Source organism: Amblyomma mixtum, chromosome 3 (assembly GCF_055824585.1).
Source record: "Amblyomma mixtum isolate Tamu chromosome 3, ASM5582458v1, whole genome shotgun sequence".
Taxonomy (NCBI): domain Eukaryota; kingdom Metazoa; phylum Arthropoda; class Arachnida; order Ixodida; family Ixodidae; genus Amblyomma; species Amblyomma mixtum.
The window spans coordinates 333,030,630-333,046,380 of NC_143014.1; the positions used below are offsets into that span (position 1 = coordinate 333,030,630).

Sequence of the window (15,751 nt, forward strand, 5' to 3'; positions counted from 1 at the left end):
CGCAGGTCCTAGCTCCGAAGAACGATGTCGAACTCCGATATGGAGGAAACTGTACATAAGGTTTATTTTACATATTTACAGACGAGATGGGAGTGTGGTGGTTACAAAACAACACCCCCTTAAATGCCCTTGGTATTCCCGAGATCTCTGACTAGGGAATAAAGTTCGGAAAACGTTCTCCAGTCAGGTGGACAGTTGTGGGCGCTGGCGGTACCACCCACGTCAAGGGGCGGTGCTGAACTCTCCCGCAGCTCGGTCGATGGGAAAGCCAGCAGACCTCGAACACTGTCGTGTCGAATTGGCAGGTGCAGCACCTCCGTGGGAAAGGAAGGCCACGCCGTTTCCCAGCCGGTGGACAGGGGGAAAGACACGTCATCGAAGGCTGTCGTGTCGATTCAGCACTGTGTTGAGATCGGTGCCCCCTGGGAAAGTAAGTGCGCTGCGTTTCCCAGCAGGTGAATGAGGGGCCTTGTACGCCCCCGCCTGATGTCCGAAACGCAGGACCTCAGTCAATGTAGCAGTCGCCTTTCAAGTAAAATCAACAGCGTGACCTTTCACGGCGTCACTCCGTCCGGCGACCCGTGGGCAGACTTGGCCACCTGACGCCGCCGCCGTCACCGCTGTTCCCCGCCGCACCTTTGTTGCATGACTCACGTCTTACTAGAATTCCTCCCAGGCCTGTGTTCGCCGATCTTAACATACCCAACAAGTATCACTAAGGTAATAATAGTTGAGAAGCTAGCTGCACAAGACTTCATTTTCGAAGAATGCCTGACATGCAGTGCGAAAAGAAACGACTGAACGCACGAATGGGCTGAAAACTGGAAAGCGTTAAGTTTAGTACGCATATGTCGATCAAATGATATGTCGCCAGTCGGATTATGCAAGCAGTAGAATGTTCTGCAGTCTTGCGCACTGTTTTCCAGAGAAATTCGCAACTACACGCCTACCAGGTGGACTTCACCACATAATGCATGACCCTTGTAGGGTAGATTCACCGCATGGCAGCAGTGTCGTGAGGAAAGTGGGCACGTCAGAATGACAAGACCATGACTCATTTTATCACCAGGAAATGTTAAGCAAATCAGTGTACTACGTGGTATCTTATTTCATGATTGCCCCGACAAAAGGCCCCGACGAAAGGGGGTAGGGGCACTGCTCGGCTTCTTGCGAACTTCTGGCCTGCATGACAGGCTGTGACTTCAACGAACGCTGACTTTCCCTGTGACTTCAATTTTCTGTTACCCTCCTTTCTCTTTCTTTTTATTCCCTCACCCCCTTCCCCCCGTGTAGGGTAGCAAACCGATTATTCTTTGGTTAACCTCCCTGCCTTTCCTCTTCTACCTCCTCCTCCTACGCATTTCGCACTGCCCTCCACCCGCGCACTGTACTTTCGTGGCCGTTTTCTAGGTACAGTCTTTGTCAAAAGTAACCACGGTGGTGCTGGTGGCAACAATGGCTGGTGCTGTGCCAATAGCGGTGCTACTTCACAATGAGCAGAGCACAGAAGGCTACATGGCTGCATTTCAACTTCTAAAAGACACTCATCCTTTCTGCTTCGGAGGTCAGGCCGTAAGTAGGAAAAACAATAACACTGCCTTTAATTTGTGCATTGCAGAAGCTAACTTCAAGAAAATATGCCTTCATGTTTCCTTCCCCATTACTTCATCACCATAAAATGTGGTTGTCTGCCAAGCATTGCAAGAGGTTGTAGGTCAGTGTTAGAGATGCAATTCTAGGCTGCCATATTGTTCACGAAAGCACCCCATAATGAAAAATGTAAGAGCGATATTTCAACACTGTGCTAGACAAAACCCATAACTTCGCCATATGCACTCAGTGAGGGTGCAGTTACGACTCAAGTTTGAGTGAAGAATAGAGGGGAACAGAATGTTGCAGTTTACTAACATGTCTGCGGCACGAAAGGGAATGATATCAGTTCCTGTAAAATTGCAATGGTCATACAAACATGCGAACAGCCATTTCTCTAAAGGTAAAAAAATTGTTGTACAGACTAGAAAGAAAGCATACGTAACTTTTTGGGCCTACAGTATAAAAGCAAAAATGCTGAAATGTTCACATTACTGGCTACTTGCGTTCTTCAGAGCACACTCAATTCTCTCCATATTAAAATTCCTTATGACGGTTACCTTGCACTTATTGATTAGCTATTCCGTATTGATTCTATTTCGTACCTGTGGTTAGAGGCTTTCATGCTTCAGCGTTTCTGAATCAAATATTCCGTCTCCTCAGAGAGCTTGGCAGTAAGCAGTCTACCATCCTACCTTCTACTTCTACTGAACACTACGTAATGATAGATGTGAGACTATCGTCCAATGCCTGAACATTAAGGTCGTCGCCCTTGGTTACAGCCGAATAGCTGTTCTGCAGTGAGACCTTTACTTTCCCTCTTACCGCTAACGCGTTAATGGGCTTCCGTCTCACTGTTTTTTCCCATCCCTTCAAGCATAGGCTAAATCGAGACCTTACCATCCTGTGGCCGCTACAACGCACCTTTCTGAGAACTTCCACAGCCTGCACGATACCAGGATGAGCGCACAGTATGAAGTCTATTTCATTTCAGAAGGAATATGATCCATAAATTATTCCTCTCTGCAAACTCTACTCATAACTCCCCCCCTGCTGTTCCTAGAGCCTATGCCATAGTCGCCTACTGCCTGGTCTCCTTTCCTACCTTGGCATTGAAGTCAGCTATCAGTACACTGCAGTGTGTTTTTATTTCGTTCTCTGCAGATTCCTCGTTTTCATAGCAGCTTTCAGTGATCTGGTCATCATGGCTAAATGCGGGTGCATACGTTTGTACCACCTTCAGTTAGCACTTAAGGTTATTTACGATAGCTGCCACCCTCTTGTTAATAATATAAATTCCTCTATGTTGCCAGCTATATTCTGACTGATAAGGAACTCCACACCTAGTTCTGCTATCTCCACTAATCCACGATAGCATAGTATGTGCCCTCTTTTAGGACTGTATATGCCTCATCTGTCCTAACCTCGCTATGCCCCACGACATCTCATTTAATGCCTGCTAGTTCCTCAAAAAGCTTTGCAAGACTAGCCTCACTGGATAAGGCTAGAGTTAACAGTCACCAGGTTCAGTTTCCAGCGGCGGTCTGTCCAGAGCAAGAGATTCTTGGCACCCTCTGTTGTGTCACAGGCCTGGCTGCTGCCTTGGTCAGTTGCTGAGCTGCCGCTGGAGACAGGGTTAACTAGTGTATTAATACAGGAGGTTTTGACCAAGTACTACACCAGGGCGGCCAAATCCTGCTCTGGTGAGGAAGTGCACTGTCGGTTCTGGTCACCGATATCGGACCTAACCCCAGGCCTGGTTATGCAGTTCCATCGACAAGCAGATTGGGTTATTTCTACTTAACAGCAAGCTAGCCATGGCATCTATGCCATGGATACTGACCTTTTTCTTTATTTTTTTTTGGTTTCAACCGAAAAGTCCAACCCCTACTAGTAAGCCAGGGTCCAGAGTATGCATACGCTGTCGCTTCTGCATAGTGATATTATTTCAACTGCTTTAAACTGCGGCAGAATTTTCTTGTCTGTGATCCTCATTACAACAGTCCTCTGAAAGCAGCGGATATCCGCCAGGATTCACACTATGTGCAAATGTTTGGCAACAGATGATGTAAAGTCAGATTTCTAGAAGAAAGCTAGTCACAATATTGTTAATCAAAAAACAAAGATCCAAGGATGAATCCTTGCAGGTCACGTGAAGAACAAACACTAAAAGCTATCAATTGTTCTTGGCTTGATAGGCGTGCTGAAATCGGCTATTGTTATCGCTGCAGGCACCACACGTATTTATGACAGACAACTCCAGTGCAGAGAAGGCTGCACTGCAGGAAACATGGCCTCCAGCCAGGCAGCTTCTGTGCCATTTTCATGTGGCCCAGGCAGAGTGGCGCTGGCTGACAGCTGCCCACAACCATGTTGGCAAGGACCAGAGACGGCAACTAATGTCAACATTCCAGGAGCAAGTTTTGTCCAAATGTAGTTCTTTTTTAAAGAGGGGGACTGTGCGAAATTACAGGCACAGCGTAAATGTGCATATGTGTATGTGAAAGGCACTGGCACATTTCTCACTAAAGGATTCCAAACTCCAACTACAGGTCATGTATGCTGACACAGAAGAGAAGCTGGAAGCTGCGAAAGCCAGGCTTGGGTCTGAATCCCACCAGGGCTACATAGAACGGGTGAAGGCATTCCTCAAAAGGGAAGAGGAGTGGGTGCTCCTTTTTCGTGCAAACATCACCACACGGGGGCACAACACAAATAATTTCTCTGAGGCCACCATCCGTATCCTAAAAGACATCGTGCTCAGCAGAGCAGAGGCCTTCAACGCCGTTGCACTAGTGGATGCAGTGGCCGTGGTGTGGGAGAGATACTTCGAGAGCCGCATCCTCCGCCATGCTAACAGCCGTGTTGCCAGTCATCACCTGGCTTACAAATGGCTCCTTTCCCGGATGCCATCAGGAGCTGCTGACACCATACGACTAACAGGACACAACCTCTATGCAGTGCCCAGTGCCACACGCCAAGACACAATATATGAAGTGTCAGCAGATTTTGGAATGTGCAGCTGCGCAGCAAAAAAACAAGGTGCTTTTTGCAAGCACCAGGCGCTTGTCCATGAAACTTTTGGGGGATTGTTTCCCAATGCTCCGCCCCTGAACACAGGAGACCGGCATCAATTGGGCAAGCTGGCCTTAGGCAACAAGTGCCCCCCTCGGGATTTCTTTATGCCCTTCCTTGAAGGAGAGCAGCCTCAAGAAGAGCCCGACCAGGCAAGCTGCAGTTACGAAAACCCACAGGCTTGTGAAGCAAGCCACATGCAAGACGACTGCCAGCCCTCCACATCAAGACAGCTGTCACCTACTGGGCAAGACTGTGATCAACCCCAGCTTGCCCAGGTGCATATTCCCTGTAAAGTTCCTTCTCATCCTAAATCCTTCTTTCCTCAGCAATGCCAGTGCAGGTAAAGACAACGAACATTTTTTCTGGTTGATCTTTGCAAACTTGTAGAAAAGGCACTTTTTAGAGTTCATGCTGAAAGTAACACTAGTGTAGAAATACAAATTCTAGAATTCTGTGCGATACATATTACCTTGCCGATGTTAGTTGCACATTCAAGTCTGCAGCTTTCCATTCAGATGAAAGGCTATACCAGGCAAGAATGAATAAATGAGCCACAGTTTTGTCTGTAAATGCTGGGAACATTTGCAACGGACCTATATATCAAGAATGTTAAACTCAGATTGTTCTACTGACCAGGTCTTTACCGCATATGCATGAAGAGGTATGCCTTGCTACAGTGAAGTTTCATGTCCAGCAAATGAATATTCTGATTCAGCTCAGAGCTTACTGCAAAGATAGCAATAGGGTGCCACGGTCATAATTGGCTACTTGTAACAATTTGAGACAAGTTTAGTTTAATTTATGAGGATTTAATGTCCCGAATCAACTCAGGCTATGAGGGACGTCGTAGTGAAGGGCTCCGGAAATTTCGACCACCTGGGGTTCTTTAATGTGCACTGACATCGCACAGCACACGGGCTTCTTAGAATTTCGCCTCCATCGAAATTTGACTGCCGCAGCTGGAATTGAACCAACGTCTTTCGGGTCAGCAGCCAAACACCATAACCATTGAGCCACCGCGGCGGCTAATTTCAAAGAAGTGTGCATGCAAATAATGAGAATGCTAATATATAAAAAGAAAGAAAACCAACATGGCAATCCTCAGCTGCTGTAGCCCAGCCTGCAACTAGAACTTCCATCACAGGGTAGATGATAGCTACAGAGCTTTGAACATTCGAAACGCTCAAAGTGGACAGAATCTAGTCATTCAGTTCCACAACCTTTCATGCAGGAAAGAGAAGATGTGTACCGGAGCTTGGAGTCCCAGCTGCGCCGCCTGCATGCCATGAATGAGCACAACCCTGCATATCTAGAAATCCTGCGGTGTCTTGGGCATGAGCTGGACCGCGTGCCCAATGGAAATGACGCAGCTGGGCTTATGCTTGCCTTCAAGGCAACTGCAGCAGCACGGAGGCACCGGGGACGTCAAATCCGGGTGCAGCCTACAAGTATTGCGAGACGCCGGCCGGGGTTGACAAGGGGCTCCAAAAGGGTGCCAGCTGGACGCCCACCAGGTCAACCCTGTTCCAAGAGGCCAAAAAAAAGGCCCCACTCCCTTCGGAGTAATGTGCTAGAAAATGTCCGAAGTGCAAAATTGCACTGAGGACATTTCTCGAGAAGATCAAATGCAACATGTCTATTCTTGATAACACACTTGATTTTGAGGGGCGTGTCATGTACCGCACGCAACACTGTGCACTTGCTTGTGATGTCAGGTTTGTGCTGCGAGCTGGACACGCATGCATTTTAAGAAGGAATTTTGCACCACACGATTGATGCTCATGAATAATTCAGTAAAAGTACGGTGCATAGTGCCCCTGACAGTGGCCTTATCCTGAAGTCTTCCTATTCCAAAATCTGATGCGAGTTCTCATGTGTGCTGTTCTCATAATTCTTGATTTTTTGGTTTGGTATGGTTTATTAGGGTTTAAAGTTCCAAAGCGACTCGGGCTATGAGGGACGCCGTAGTGAAATTCCGACCACCTGGGGGTTCTTTAACGTGCACTGACATCGCATCTCGGGCCTGTAGAATTTCATCTCCATCCAAAATTCGGCCACCGCGGCCGGGATCGCACCCGCGTCTTTTGGGTCAGCAGCCGAGCGCCATAACCACTGAGCCACCGCGGTGGGGCCTTGATTTTTTGATCGTCTTTTAACAGTCCGGCAGACTGCTGCAAACTGCACTGTTTGGTCATAGCTATGCTCTTTTCTGCTTGAAAAGAGTAGCATAGCTCTCTAACACTCCAAAGGTGACCACAGCTCTGAGTCTGCAATTCTGCTGGGTGTTCTTGTGCATGTTTGTCTTTCCTTGGCATTTTTCCTGACTCTATGGTGCACTCCAATGCATCACAGGCTTTTGTACACTGCAACATATCTTTGGTTTTTTGCACTGCTTTGCCAGTTTCTTTTTAAAGACACACGGTGTTTTCAAGATCCTTAAGACAGCCTTCAGCGACCACCTCTCTGATTTAACCACTTCCCCGCTGGCCATGACACAATCAAGCAGCAGGTCTTCCGTTACAGTGCTGAAGTTGCACTGCTTAACTTGCAACCTTGCAGCTGCCAGTCTAAACTTTTCACCTTTCCCCTCCTTCATACTGTAAAGTTTTACTGCCCATCGCATGACCAAGTTTTGTTGAACACTGTAAGGTGAACTTTGCTTTGAGGCTTTCTTCTACATTTTGTGCGTTGCCTCAGCTTTAAGCCTGCTCGGAAACACAAACACGGCTATTTGCCCTTCAAGTGGGATCTATGACAGCTGCACGGCTCTATATCATATGTACAATCGAAGCCACTGTTACCACATTTTCCTGTAGTTGACAGATTGAGAGGATTTGGCTGTGTAACTACGATTGCTTTTGCGTAAAATGTTTACTTGGTGTTTCTTGTGCACTTGCTAAATGGCAGAGGTGCTGCCTCACTAAGTGTAGGAGCAGTGTGCATAAACAACTCTCCAAAACTGCTAATTCCTCCATATGGTTTCATCGAGGGGTCTCACTAAGAGTAGTTTTGTATCTTATGAGCAATGATGTTAGTCAACTGTGTGTGGCATTTGCTGATGACTTTAAAAAGCTGTTTTGAAATGTTCGATCACTATCTGTCCGGACTATTCTGGAATTTCTACAATGCGTTCTGGGCGTTCTGGCGAATTTCTGGGCGTTCTACAATGTTTCACCTAATTCAGATGCTTTTGAAGTAGCTGTGAAATAATTTGTGATTGGAGTTAGTCAAGGTCATTCCAAGAAACATAAAAAGTTATCATGAAAGCATCTCACTGTGGGAAGCCAGCACTTATTTTTGTTCACTGTTCACTGTTGTCTTCAATTCCACCATTCCATGTGAGCATATTAAAAAGTGTCCCGGACTTAATTTAAACACTCTTGTCTCATCTTATGATGACACCTGCGCAACACATGAAATCATCAAATACCAAAAAAAAACGTGCCACCGTCTCCGCTTAAAAGGAGTGCCTAACGTAGGGCCGACATGTCGACCGCAAATTCACCACAGTGCTCTCAAACGGCCGGCGTGGCTACTTGTTACAGATTGCACAAAACAGCCCACTGATCTCGGAATCAAGTTTCACAATCCCGAGCCTCTCGCTTAGTGAACACACAAACCGATAGTTCAGAGCGGTTGCTGTTGTGAACAGCGCGTCACAATAAAGGGTGCGGTCGCAAAACGAAAGCATGTTTTCACACTATAAGGTCCGTTACAGCTACTTCGTTAAACTGCATGTAATAAATGCGCTTCCACTTGGCCAGCCTTCACAAAACAAGTTTGTAAACAAGTTCCATGTACACCATTTGACAACGCTAGTCCCCAAGGCTGGAGGGTGTTTCGCGATCGCAAGTGCTGTGTGAAATGTTTATGCAGTAAACTTTCGCAGCCGTGACTTCACATAACTGCTTGCTGTAACTCAGCCAACATTACGCCCCGGCTTTCGCAACAGTGCCACTGTGGTCCCTAAAAATACTTGCAACCCTAGTATCACCTCGAACGGCAAGCAACCGAGCAAATGTTCCAATATTACACACTACTAGCTAATTGACAAACTGCAAGAAAAGGCGTACCCAGCATCCAACGGCACTGCTTGCATAGATCCTTGACATCACATATTTAGAACGGCATTTGTTTGCAAACCAATGTCTTCTGGCAGGCTGGCTGGTGCACTTTGTTCATTTTTAAACTGTGCAAAACAACGAGGACCGAATAAGGTAAGGAGGACATACGCTCACAGCGCAGAAAAAACTCTGGTCCACTTGTCACCACCGAGCTCAAAAAACGCCATCTTTGCAAACAAATAAACATAGTGACGTCACTTCCGGCGACTGTAGCGCTGCCTAGCGTTTGTGAACTGTCGTGGAAGTTTTGGTTTCGCTTCACGCGGGGCTAGGAGGTATGTCGTGTCTGGTCGTGTGTTTGTGTGTATGTGCGCGTGCGTGCGTGATCACGTGATAAAACGAAGGACGAAGACAAGTCGCAGCTTTCTTTTACAACCTCTGTGTCGATCGTCGACGTTCAACTTTTTTTTTTCTCAAGCAGCTCTGCGCATTGTTAGCTACCTCATCGGCAAAGTGCGTGTCTTGGCAGCACGAGCTCCGGCGGTGGAAAGATACCAAAATTTCCACCTTTTGCTGGTCGCATAAGCAACAATATAAATCCGATGTGGACAACGACGCGCTGTTTTGCGCGAGCTCAAAATCAAGGGAAACTACACCTGCGGGTGCCTGTGCTGTGCAGACCTGCCTGCAATAACATATGTCGCACTTAGATTTGTTTTCCAGGGCTTTCCATGGGGCATGAGGTCGGTGAAGATAGTTAATGAAGTGATGTTGTCAACTCTCTCTGATGATTTGAAACACTGTACAACGTATTTTAAATTACTTTCTTTTTCTAGGCATCACACAGCTGAAATGTTCGCTTCTCGCGCCTGTTGTGCAGCACGTACTGCTACTGCTTTGCCTGAACTCTGTGGTGCTTTCATGCACTGGAAAAGAACGTTTAACTCTGTACTTATGATTAGTATATGTTGAGTGTGGAAAGTAAGAGTTGAGAAAGCAAGCTGCACAGGACCCATCCATATTCAAAGACCAGGAAGCCTGTCAGGCATGAGAAACGAAATGACTGAGCACACGAATAGCAGATAATGAGAGCATTAAATTTCGTTCAGTGTGCATATGTCGCTCAAATGATATGTCGCCAGCAGAACCATGTAGGTAGTGGAACATTTTGCAGCCTTGCGCAGCCTTCTGCAGGAAAATTTGCGACTATGTATACACGCCTGCCAAATGGACATCACCACATAACAGCAATGTCAGGATGGTCATTTGGGCCCTTCCTGAACCCATCTCGCTCTTCCAAAGGGCTCCTCAACTTTCAGGGGCCCTCCTAGGGTGCAAGAAATATTTTATTGTTATTCCTTTTTATGGATAAAGTTTACTCCTTCCTTCCTCTTTTAGGGTGATTTACCACATGGTAGCAGTGCCGTGAGGAAAATGGGCGCGCTGGATAGACAAGACGATGACTATTTCACATTATAACCAGGAAACGTTACCAAGAATCAGTAAATTAATGCACTAGCTGCCATCTTATTTACTGGTTTTGACATATTAAGTATAGCTGTGCATGGACTTTTCTTGAACAAATTTGCTAACCTGCTTGAGTTCCTCTTGAGGTTGTGGAGTGCAGCATGTATCTTTGCGTATTAGTGTCACCCATACATCATGTTCACGACATTCAGGGATAGAAGAAATGTTGCACTAGTATAACCCTTGTATATGAACTTCATAAGTTATAAAAGAGCACTTGGCTGATTGAAAATGCTTGCAATCATATGCACGCATAACCACACTGCCACAATTCTTCAGAAAATTGTTACGTATCACGCATGGAGGTGCACTTCCCAAACCTTATTCACTCCCGAATTCCAATATGTGCTCAGGGCAATAAACTGAAAAGAATGAGGTATACAAATTAGTGGGGAGTACCTCGGCAACCTCTAGTTTGCTAATGACATTACCTTGTTGAGTAACTTTGGAGACTTGCGGCAAATATTTGAGGAGCTCATGAGGCACTGCAGACAGATAGGTTTGAAAATTACAACATGTATAAAGTAACTGTACTAAAGGTAAGGTAGTGGCTGGTAAATAATTTCCTCAAAAGTGGGAAAACACTCGAAGCAGCCCTTGTGTGCAATTACATGGCCAAGTATTCATTGGGGACACGAATAATGAAGGATTAGATAATAAATAAGAATAAGCTAAAGCATATCTGGTAGATATTCCGACATGATGAACAGTAGCTTGTTAATATCAGAAAATACCATTCTGTCAGAGCTCACTTAAGAAGTGCAGACTTTAAAATAAACAAAGTATCTGGAATTGAAACTGTGAATACTGGAACAAGTGGTGGGAAAAAGATCAATAAATGTAATTTTAACAGGTAGGGAAAAAGAAACCTAGATCAGTGGTCATATATTAAACTTAAGGAAAAGAAGTGGAGTAGGGCACATCATGCAATGTGTACAACAGATAACCAGCTTCCAGTTTGAGCCACAGAATGTATATCAAGAAAGGGCGAATATAGTAACAGCCAGCAGAGGTTAGCTACAGCCATGATATAAGGAAATTCACACAAGACAGGGGTAACTGGAGAACACTGGGAGAGTGGGTTTAATCCAGCTGGAGATGATCACACATCCATTACAGGCCAAGCACAGTCATGAGCAACCCAGTGCCCCTTATCATTTCAGATAACGTTACTAAGAGCAATGTAGTAAAACCTCGTTGATGCGTTTTTTTTTTCTAATTACGGGGAAAACTCTATTATCCGGGAAAACGCATGATCCAAACCGCCTAATTCTGAGATATATACCTGTTGAATAAGGTAAAAAACATGTACTGACAATTTCACTTTATAAAAATGTCGATTGCCATTTCTTGGCACAAGAGCTGAACAGACCCTATTCCAGTGCTCGCTGAGTTCGGTCCGCGTTCGTGCTGTCTTTAACACAGAAGGAAATTCTCAACACATCAGCTCCGTCGTCGGCAATGACGAAAGTAACCAAAATCTGTTCCGTGTCATTGTTGGATGCTTCTCCCGTTTGCACCTAAGTACCGTGGGGAAGCCACCCGATTGTCGAAGTGTTTTTGCTTTTTAAGCTCCGTTTCCCAGACCCGGAAAAAAACTTCTCCTTGCCCTTATGCACCGCGATGAAACTTCAGCGCTTCTGCTCTTCACATCACGCACTCGCAGGAAAGGCCATCGCGAATGCTAATGCGTCGTTTTTATTTTTTTGTTTTTGATGGTGGTGCTTCGCCTCATAGCAAGTAGGCACTGCAAAGACGTCACCACTCCGCAAAAAAAAAAAATGTTTGCACATGAGCGGTTGGTCAATATACGAATTATACGACCACATATTGTCGAAATTCTAAACGTAGTAGCCAGGAAATCGAGTTTTCCTGGAATGTATACATTTGTAAATAATAATAATAATAATGTGTTTAAGAAAAATAGTGTAACTCAATGGGACATTTTAATGTCTGCGATTTTCTTCCTTTCTTTTATTGATGTCCATTTTTACAAAATGGAGGAGGCCAAGGTAAAAGCTGCGACAGTGCAGCTTGAGAGGCCCTCGACCCCCTTTACACGTGGCAGCGCGGAGAAGCACAACACGCAAAACATAACATACACAGGTAACCTGTGTACGAACCCAGAAACCGTATAAACCATGAACGTATCAACGAGGTTTTGCGGTTGATGTCAACAGCACTGACCTAGGCTTGCTTATACACTGAGGGCATTTTCTCGCGTGCATCAATTTTATGGATAGGAAGGCCAAGGTAGTATGCAATACTCCTTTGAGACTTCAGCTGTGTATTTAAAAGAAAGCAATTTGTGAAGACATAGTGCTGTAACTGCAATGAAAATTCAGAAATATTTACGGTTCTGGCCATATTCAAAGGACTCAGTGCAGCAAATGGATAGAAGATTGAAAAAGGTGCAATTAATCTGGTGCTTAGCGTGATGCTGTAAATCTAAACTGTGTCTCTAAAAGAAAGGGCTGTTGCTGACAATGTACAACTGAGCTAATGGAAGAAAATGCACGTTTTGATATGAAGAGCTGTGCTACAGACATCTTTTTATCATATATTATTGCGTATAGGCTTTCAAAAGCTGATAACGTAAACAAAATCAGTTAATTACACTAACAACTGGCAAGGTTATGAGCACACAAATAATGAAACTAACACCAGGGGAGAAGAAAGCAGAAGTTGGAACATTACATTAACATTCAGTACCCCACAGATTTGCGTACCTCATTCTTTTCATTCTATTGCTCTTAACACGTACTGAAATGCTGCAGTGATTAAGATTTAAGAGGTACGTGTCTCCCTACGTGATTAGTATTTTAGTTTTCTAAAGCAAGAATGGTTTGGTTTGGTTTATGGGGTTTAACGTCCCAAAGCGACTAAGGCTATGAGAGACGCCGTAGTGGAGGGCTCCGGAAATTTCGACCACCTGGGGTTCTTTAACGTGTAAAGCAAGAATGGGTAGACTGAGATCAAGTACAAAAAGGTGGCCTCTCCTACACCAATGCTGTATTGTGTGCAGGAGATAAGAGAGAGAGAGAAATTTCGACCACCTGGGGTTCTTTAACGTGTAAAGCAAGAATGGGTAGACTGAGATCAAGTACAAAAAGGTGGCCTCTCCTACACCAATGCTGTATTGTGTGCAGGAGATAAGAGAGAGAGAGAAATACTTAAACAGGTTAAATCAAGGCCTTATACGTGCTCTAAGAGCCAACTGGGCAACTTGGCCGCCAAGGCCAGCCATGCCGACCAGCAGGAAGGAGGGGCTTGGGGCGGTGCAGAGAACGGATGGACATCTCCTTTTCACTTGCGCTTAGAAGCTTGACACAAGAGAGGTGATACAAGGAACATAAGACTTCAACAACTGAGCATTTATTCCACACATAGTGAAATTTAAGGAACCAATGAAGAAACGATCTTTTGAAACTGCTGCAAAATAGTTTGGACCTGAGTTTGGTCATGGCCATTCTAAGAAGCACAAGTAGGAAGTTATCAGCTTATTATGAAAGCACCTCATTGTTGGAAGCCAGCACATTTTTTGCTCAATCTGAAATGCACCATCCCATGTAAGCATACTAAAAATATATGCCTGCACAATAAAGTATGCATCTTTGTTCCTTCTTAAGGTATGACGCCACACTTGAAGGAAAAATGTTTTTGATGGGAAAATATTTATTTTGGTATTTTCCAATATTACGCATCCCAGGTTACTGTCATTAGCACGTAATCAGCTTAAAAAAACTTTTTAAATATGACTTACTCTGAAACGTGCTAAATTTTCCTCTCATGTCAACAGAGATAACTCGTAAAGTAAGTAATGTACAGTCTGCATCACCCTCATGTCGAGCACTAAACCAGTGGCCAGCAGGCAATAAAAATTCATACTAGACAGCAACCCATGACACCTGGCCAAAGCTGTAGTGCCCACATTGCTTGTGGGTCTGCGAGGCTCTACTGACATGGAATCATTTCCTCTATAATCTAGCAGGTACGACGAGGTGTCACTTTATTTGCAGAGAAGTGTGCCGGCTGAGCGCTCTACACAAGGGTGAGGCAGGCTGTACACCATAATGATTTGGCACTAATGAAGGTCTACCTGTTAGATGAGAAGTGAACTACAATAGTCTGTGATGGATATGCAGGCAATCATTAGAACAACTGAAAGCATACATGAAAAACTGCCTTTCTGCAAGCATGGATAATTTATCATGGCGCCTGACCAGCACACCGATCACATGCCTATGGATTTACGAAATACACAAAAGATAAACTAGCATCTTCTCTGCTTAAAGGTTGTGCCTAGCGTCGGGCCGGCATCCCCGACTGCCCACTCGGCACAGTGTTCTTATTACCCCTCACTTTGAGAAATAGCGGTTTGGCAATCCAAATTTATGCTATCGCACCAAGAACACCGTTACCACCAGTCCGGAAAAACGGCTACAGTAAGTGCACTTTCATTGGGCCACACTCGTCAAAACAAGTTTGACGCAAGTTCTGAGAAGTCTAGCCTTGGGGACAAAACGCGCACACCGTTGTTGCTCGAAAGAGCACCGCGAGCGCAAGTGCGCTGGTGAAAAGTGAGTTAGTTTAGTGAGCAAAACTTCTGCAGACGCGACTTCACACAACCGACTGCCGAAACCACTTCTGCGTTAAGGCCAGCTTCCGCAAGAGCTATATATCGCGAACCAACGCTGTCACGAACGGCGAGCATCGATAGAAAATTACACACGGGCAGAGGGGCAGGCTGCGAGTCCGACGATACAGGGCCCGAGGGGCAGGCTGCGAGACCGACGATGCGTTTTCCAGCGTAGAACAGCGGCACGGCGCGGCTTGCATAGCTCCTTGGAATCTACGCACTTTAAGCATTCGGAGCCAAGTATCCACGATCCAACGAGGCGGCTTGCATAAAACTGCGTAAAACCGCTCGCGTGAAACTGCAACCCGCACGTAGGGTCCCTACCGCACGCATACGCAAGGCGCCATTTTTTTTATGACGGCGGAAGTTGCGTAGGGTCACGTGATAGCACTCCTGGGCGTCGTCTGCTCGAATGCGTGTACAGGCTATGTTTTGGCAATACGCGCCCCGGCTCGCTGTAGTTCTCGTCCATGTCAGACTCGTCGTCCATTGCGTCTGGGTCTGAGCAAAGCAGTATTCACTTCAGCGCCGCGCTGAGGTGCGAGCGAACAGCGAGAGGCTACAAGCGTCCCATACGTTTGCACGCGTTTTACACCCGTTGCAATGGCTGCAGTAAACGACAGCGTAACGTTTACACGCCGCCAGGCGCCGCCACTCAACAGTCGGATGGATGGATAATAATGGCCTTACCCTTTGTATCAGGCGGCAGCTTTCGCTACCTAGATAAACTGTGAAACCAACGTTACTAGATTGGCAAGGGATCCTGACACGCGTGTGTCAGGAGCATGGAGGAAGAAAGTTTTTTTACCTCCATGGTCAGGAGCGACGTAGGAATGGGGGGGGGGGGGGGGGG

General features: G+C 45.7%; 1 protein-coding gene and 1 long non-coding RNA gene across 4 annotated transcripts; one reads left to right on the forward strand and one right to left on the reverse strand.

The window, feature by feature from the left end:
* Positions 1–40: 40 nt before the first annotated feature.
* LOC149355986 (uncharacterized) lies at positions 41–15,456 on the reverse strand. 3 transcript variants are annotated; one of them, XR_016291604.1, is made up of 4 exons: positions 14,992–15,456; positions 10,691–10,744; positions 8,742–10,621; positions 41–8,070 (listed from the first exon to the last, which is right to left on the reverse strand). It is a non-coding gene; the product is annotated as an uncharacterized LOC149355986 (long non-coding RNA). The 3 variants fall into 3 exon arrangements; XR_016291605.1 differs by lacking the exon at positions 14,992–15,456 and having other exon boundaries at positions 41–6,189; positions 10,691–13,104; XR_016291606.1 differs by lacking the exon at positions 14,992–15,456 and having other exon boundaries at positions 41–6,110; positions 10,691–13,103.
* Positions 3,810–6,491, forward strand: LOC149355987 (uncharacterized). Its single transcript, XM_089584060.1, has 3 exons — positions 3,810–4,010; positions 4,143–4,943; positions 5,900–6,491. The coding sequence occupies exons 1-3, from the start codon at positions 3,837–3,839 to the stop codon at positions 6,269–6,271; spliced, it is 1,347 nt and encodes a 448-aa protein (XP_089440186.1). The 5' UTR covers positions 3,810–3,836; the 3' UTR covers positions 6,272–6,491.
* Positions 15,457–15,751: the final 295 nt, after the last annotated feature.

Bases quoted from the DNA above. Each gene is read 5' to 3' on its own strand.
- LOC149355987 (XM_089584060.1), top strand. From the start codon at position 3,837: ATGACAGACAACTCCAGTGCAGAGAAGGCTGCACTGCAGGAAACATGG. The intron at 4,011-4,142 runs GTTTTGTCCAAA...CTCCAACTACAG, and splicing joins TGTCAACATTCCAGGAGCAA to GTCATGTATGCTGACACAGA. The intron at 4,944-5,899 runs GTGCATATTCCC...CCTTTCATGCAG, and splicing joins ATCAACCCCAGCTTGCCCAG to GAAAGAGAAGATGTGTACCG.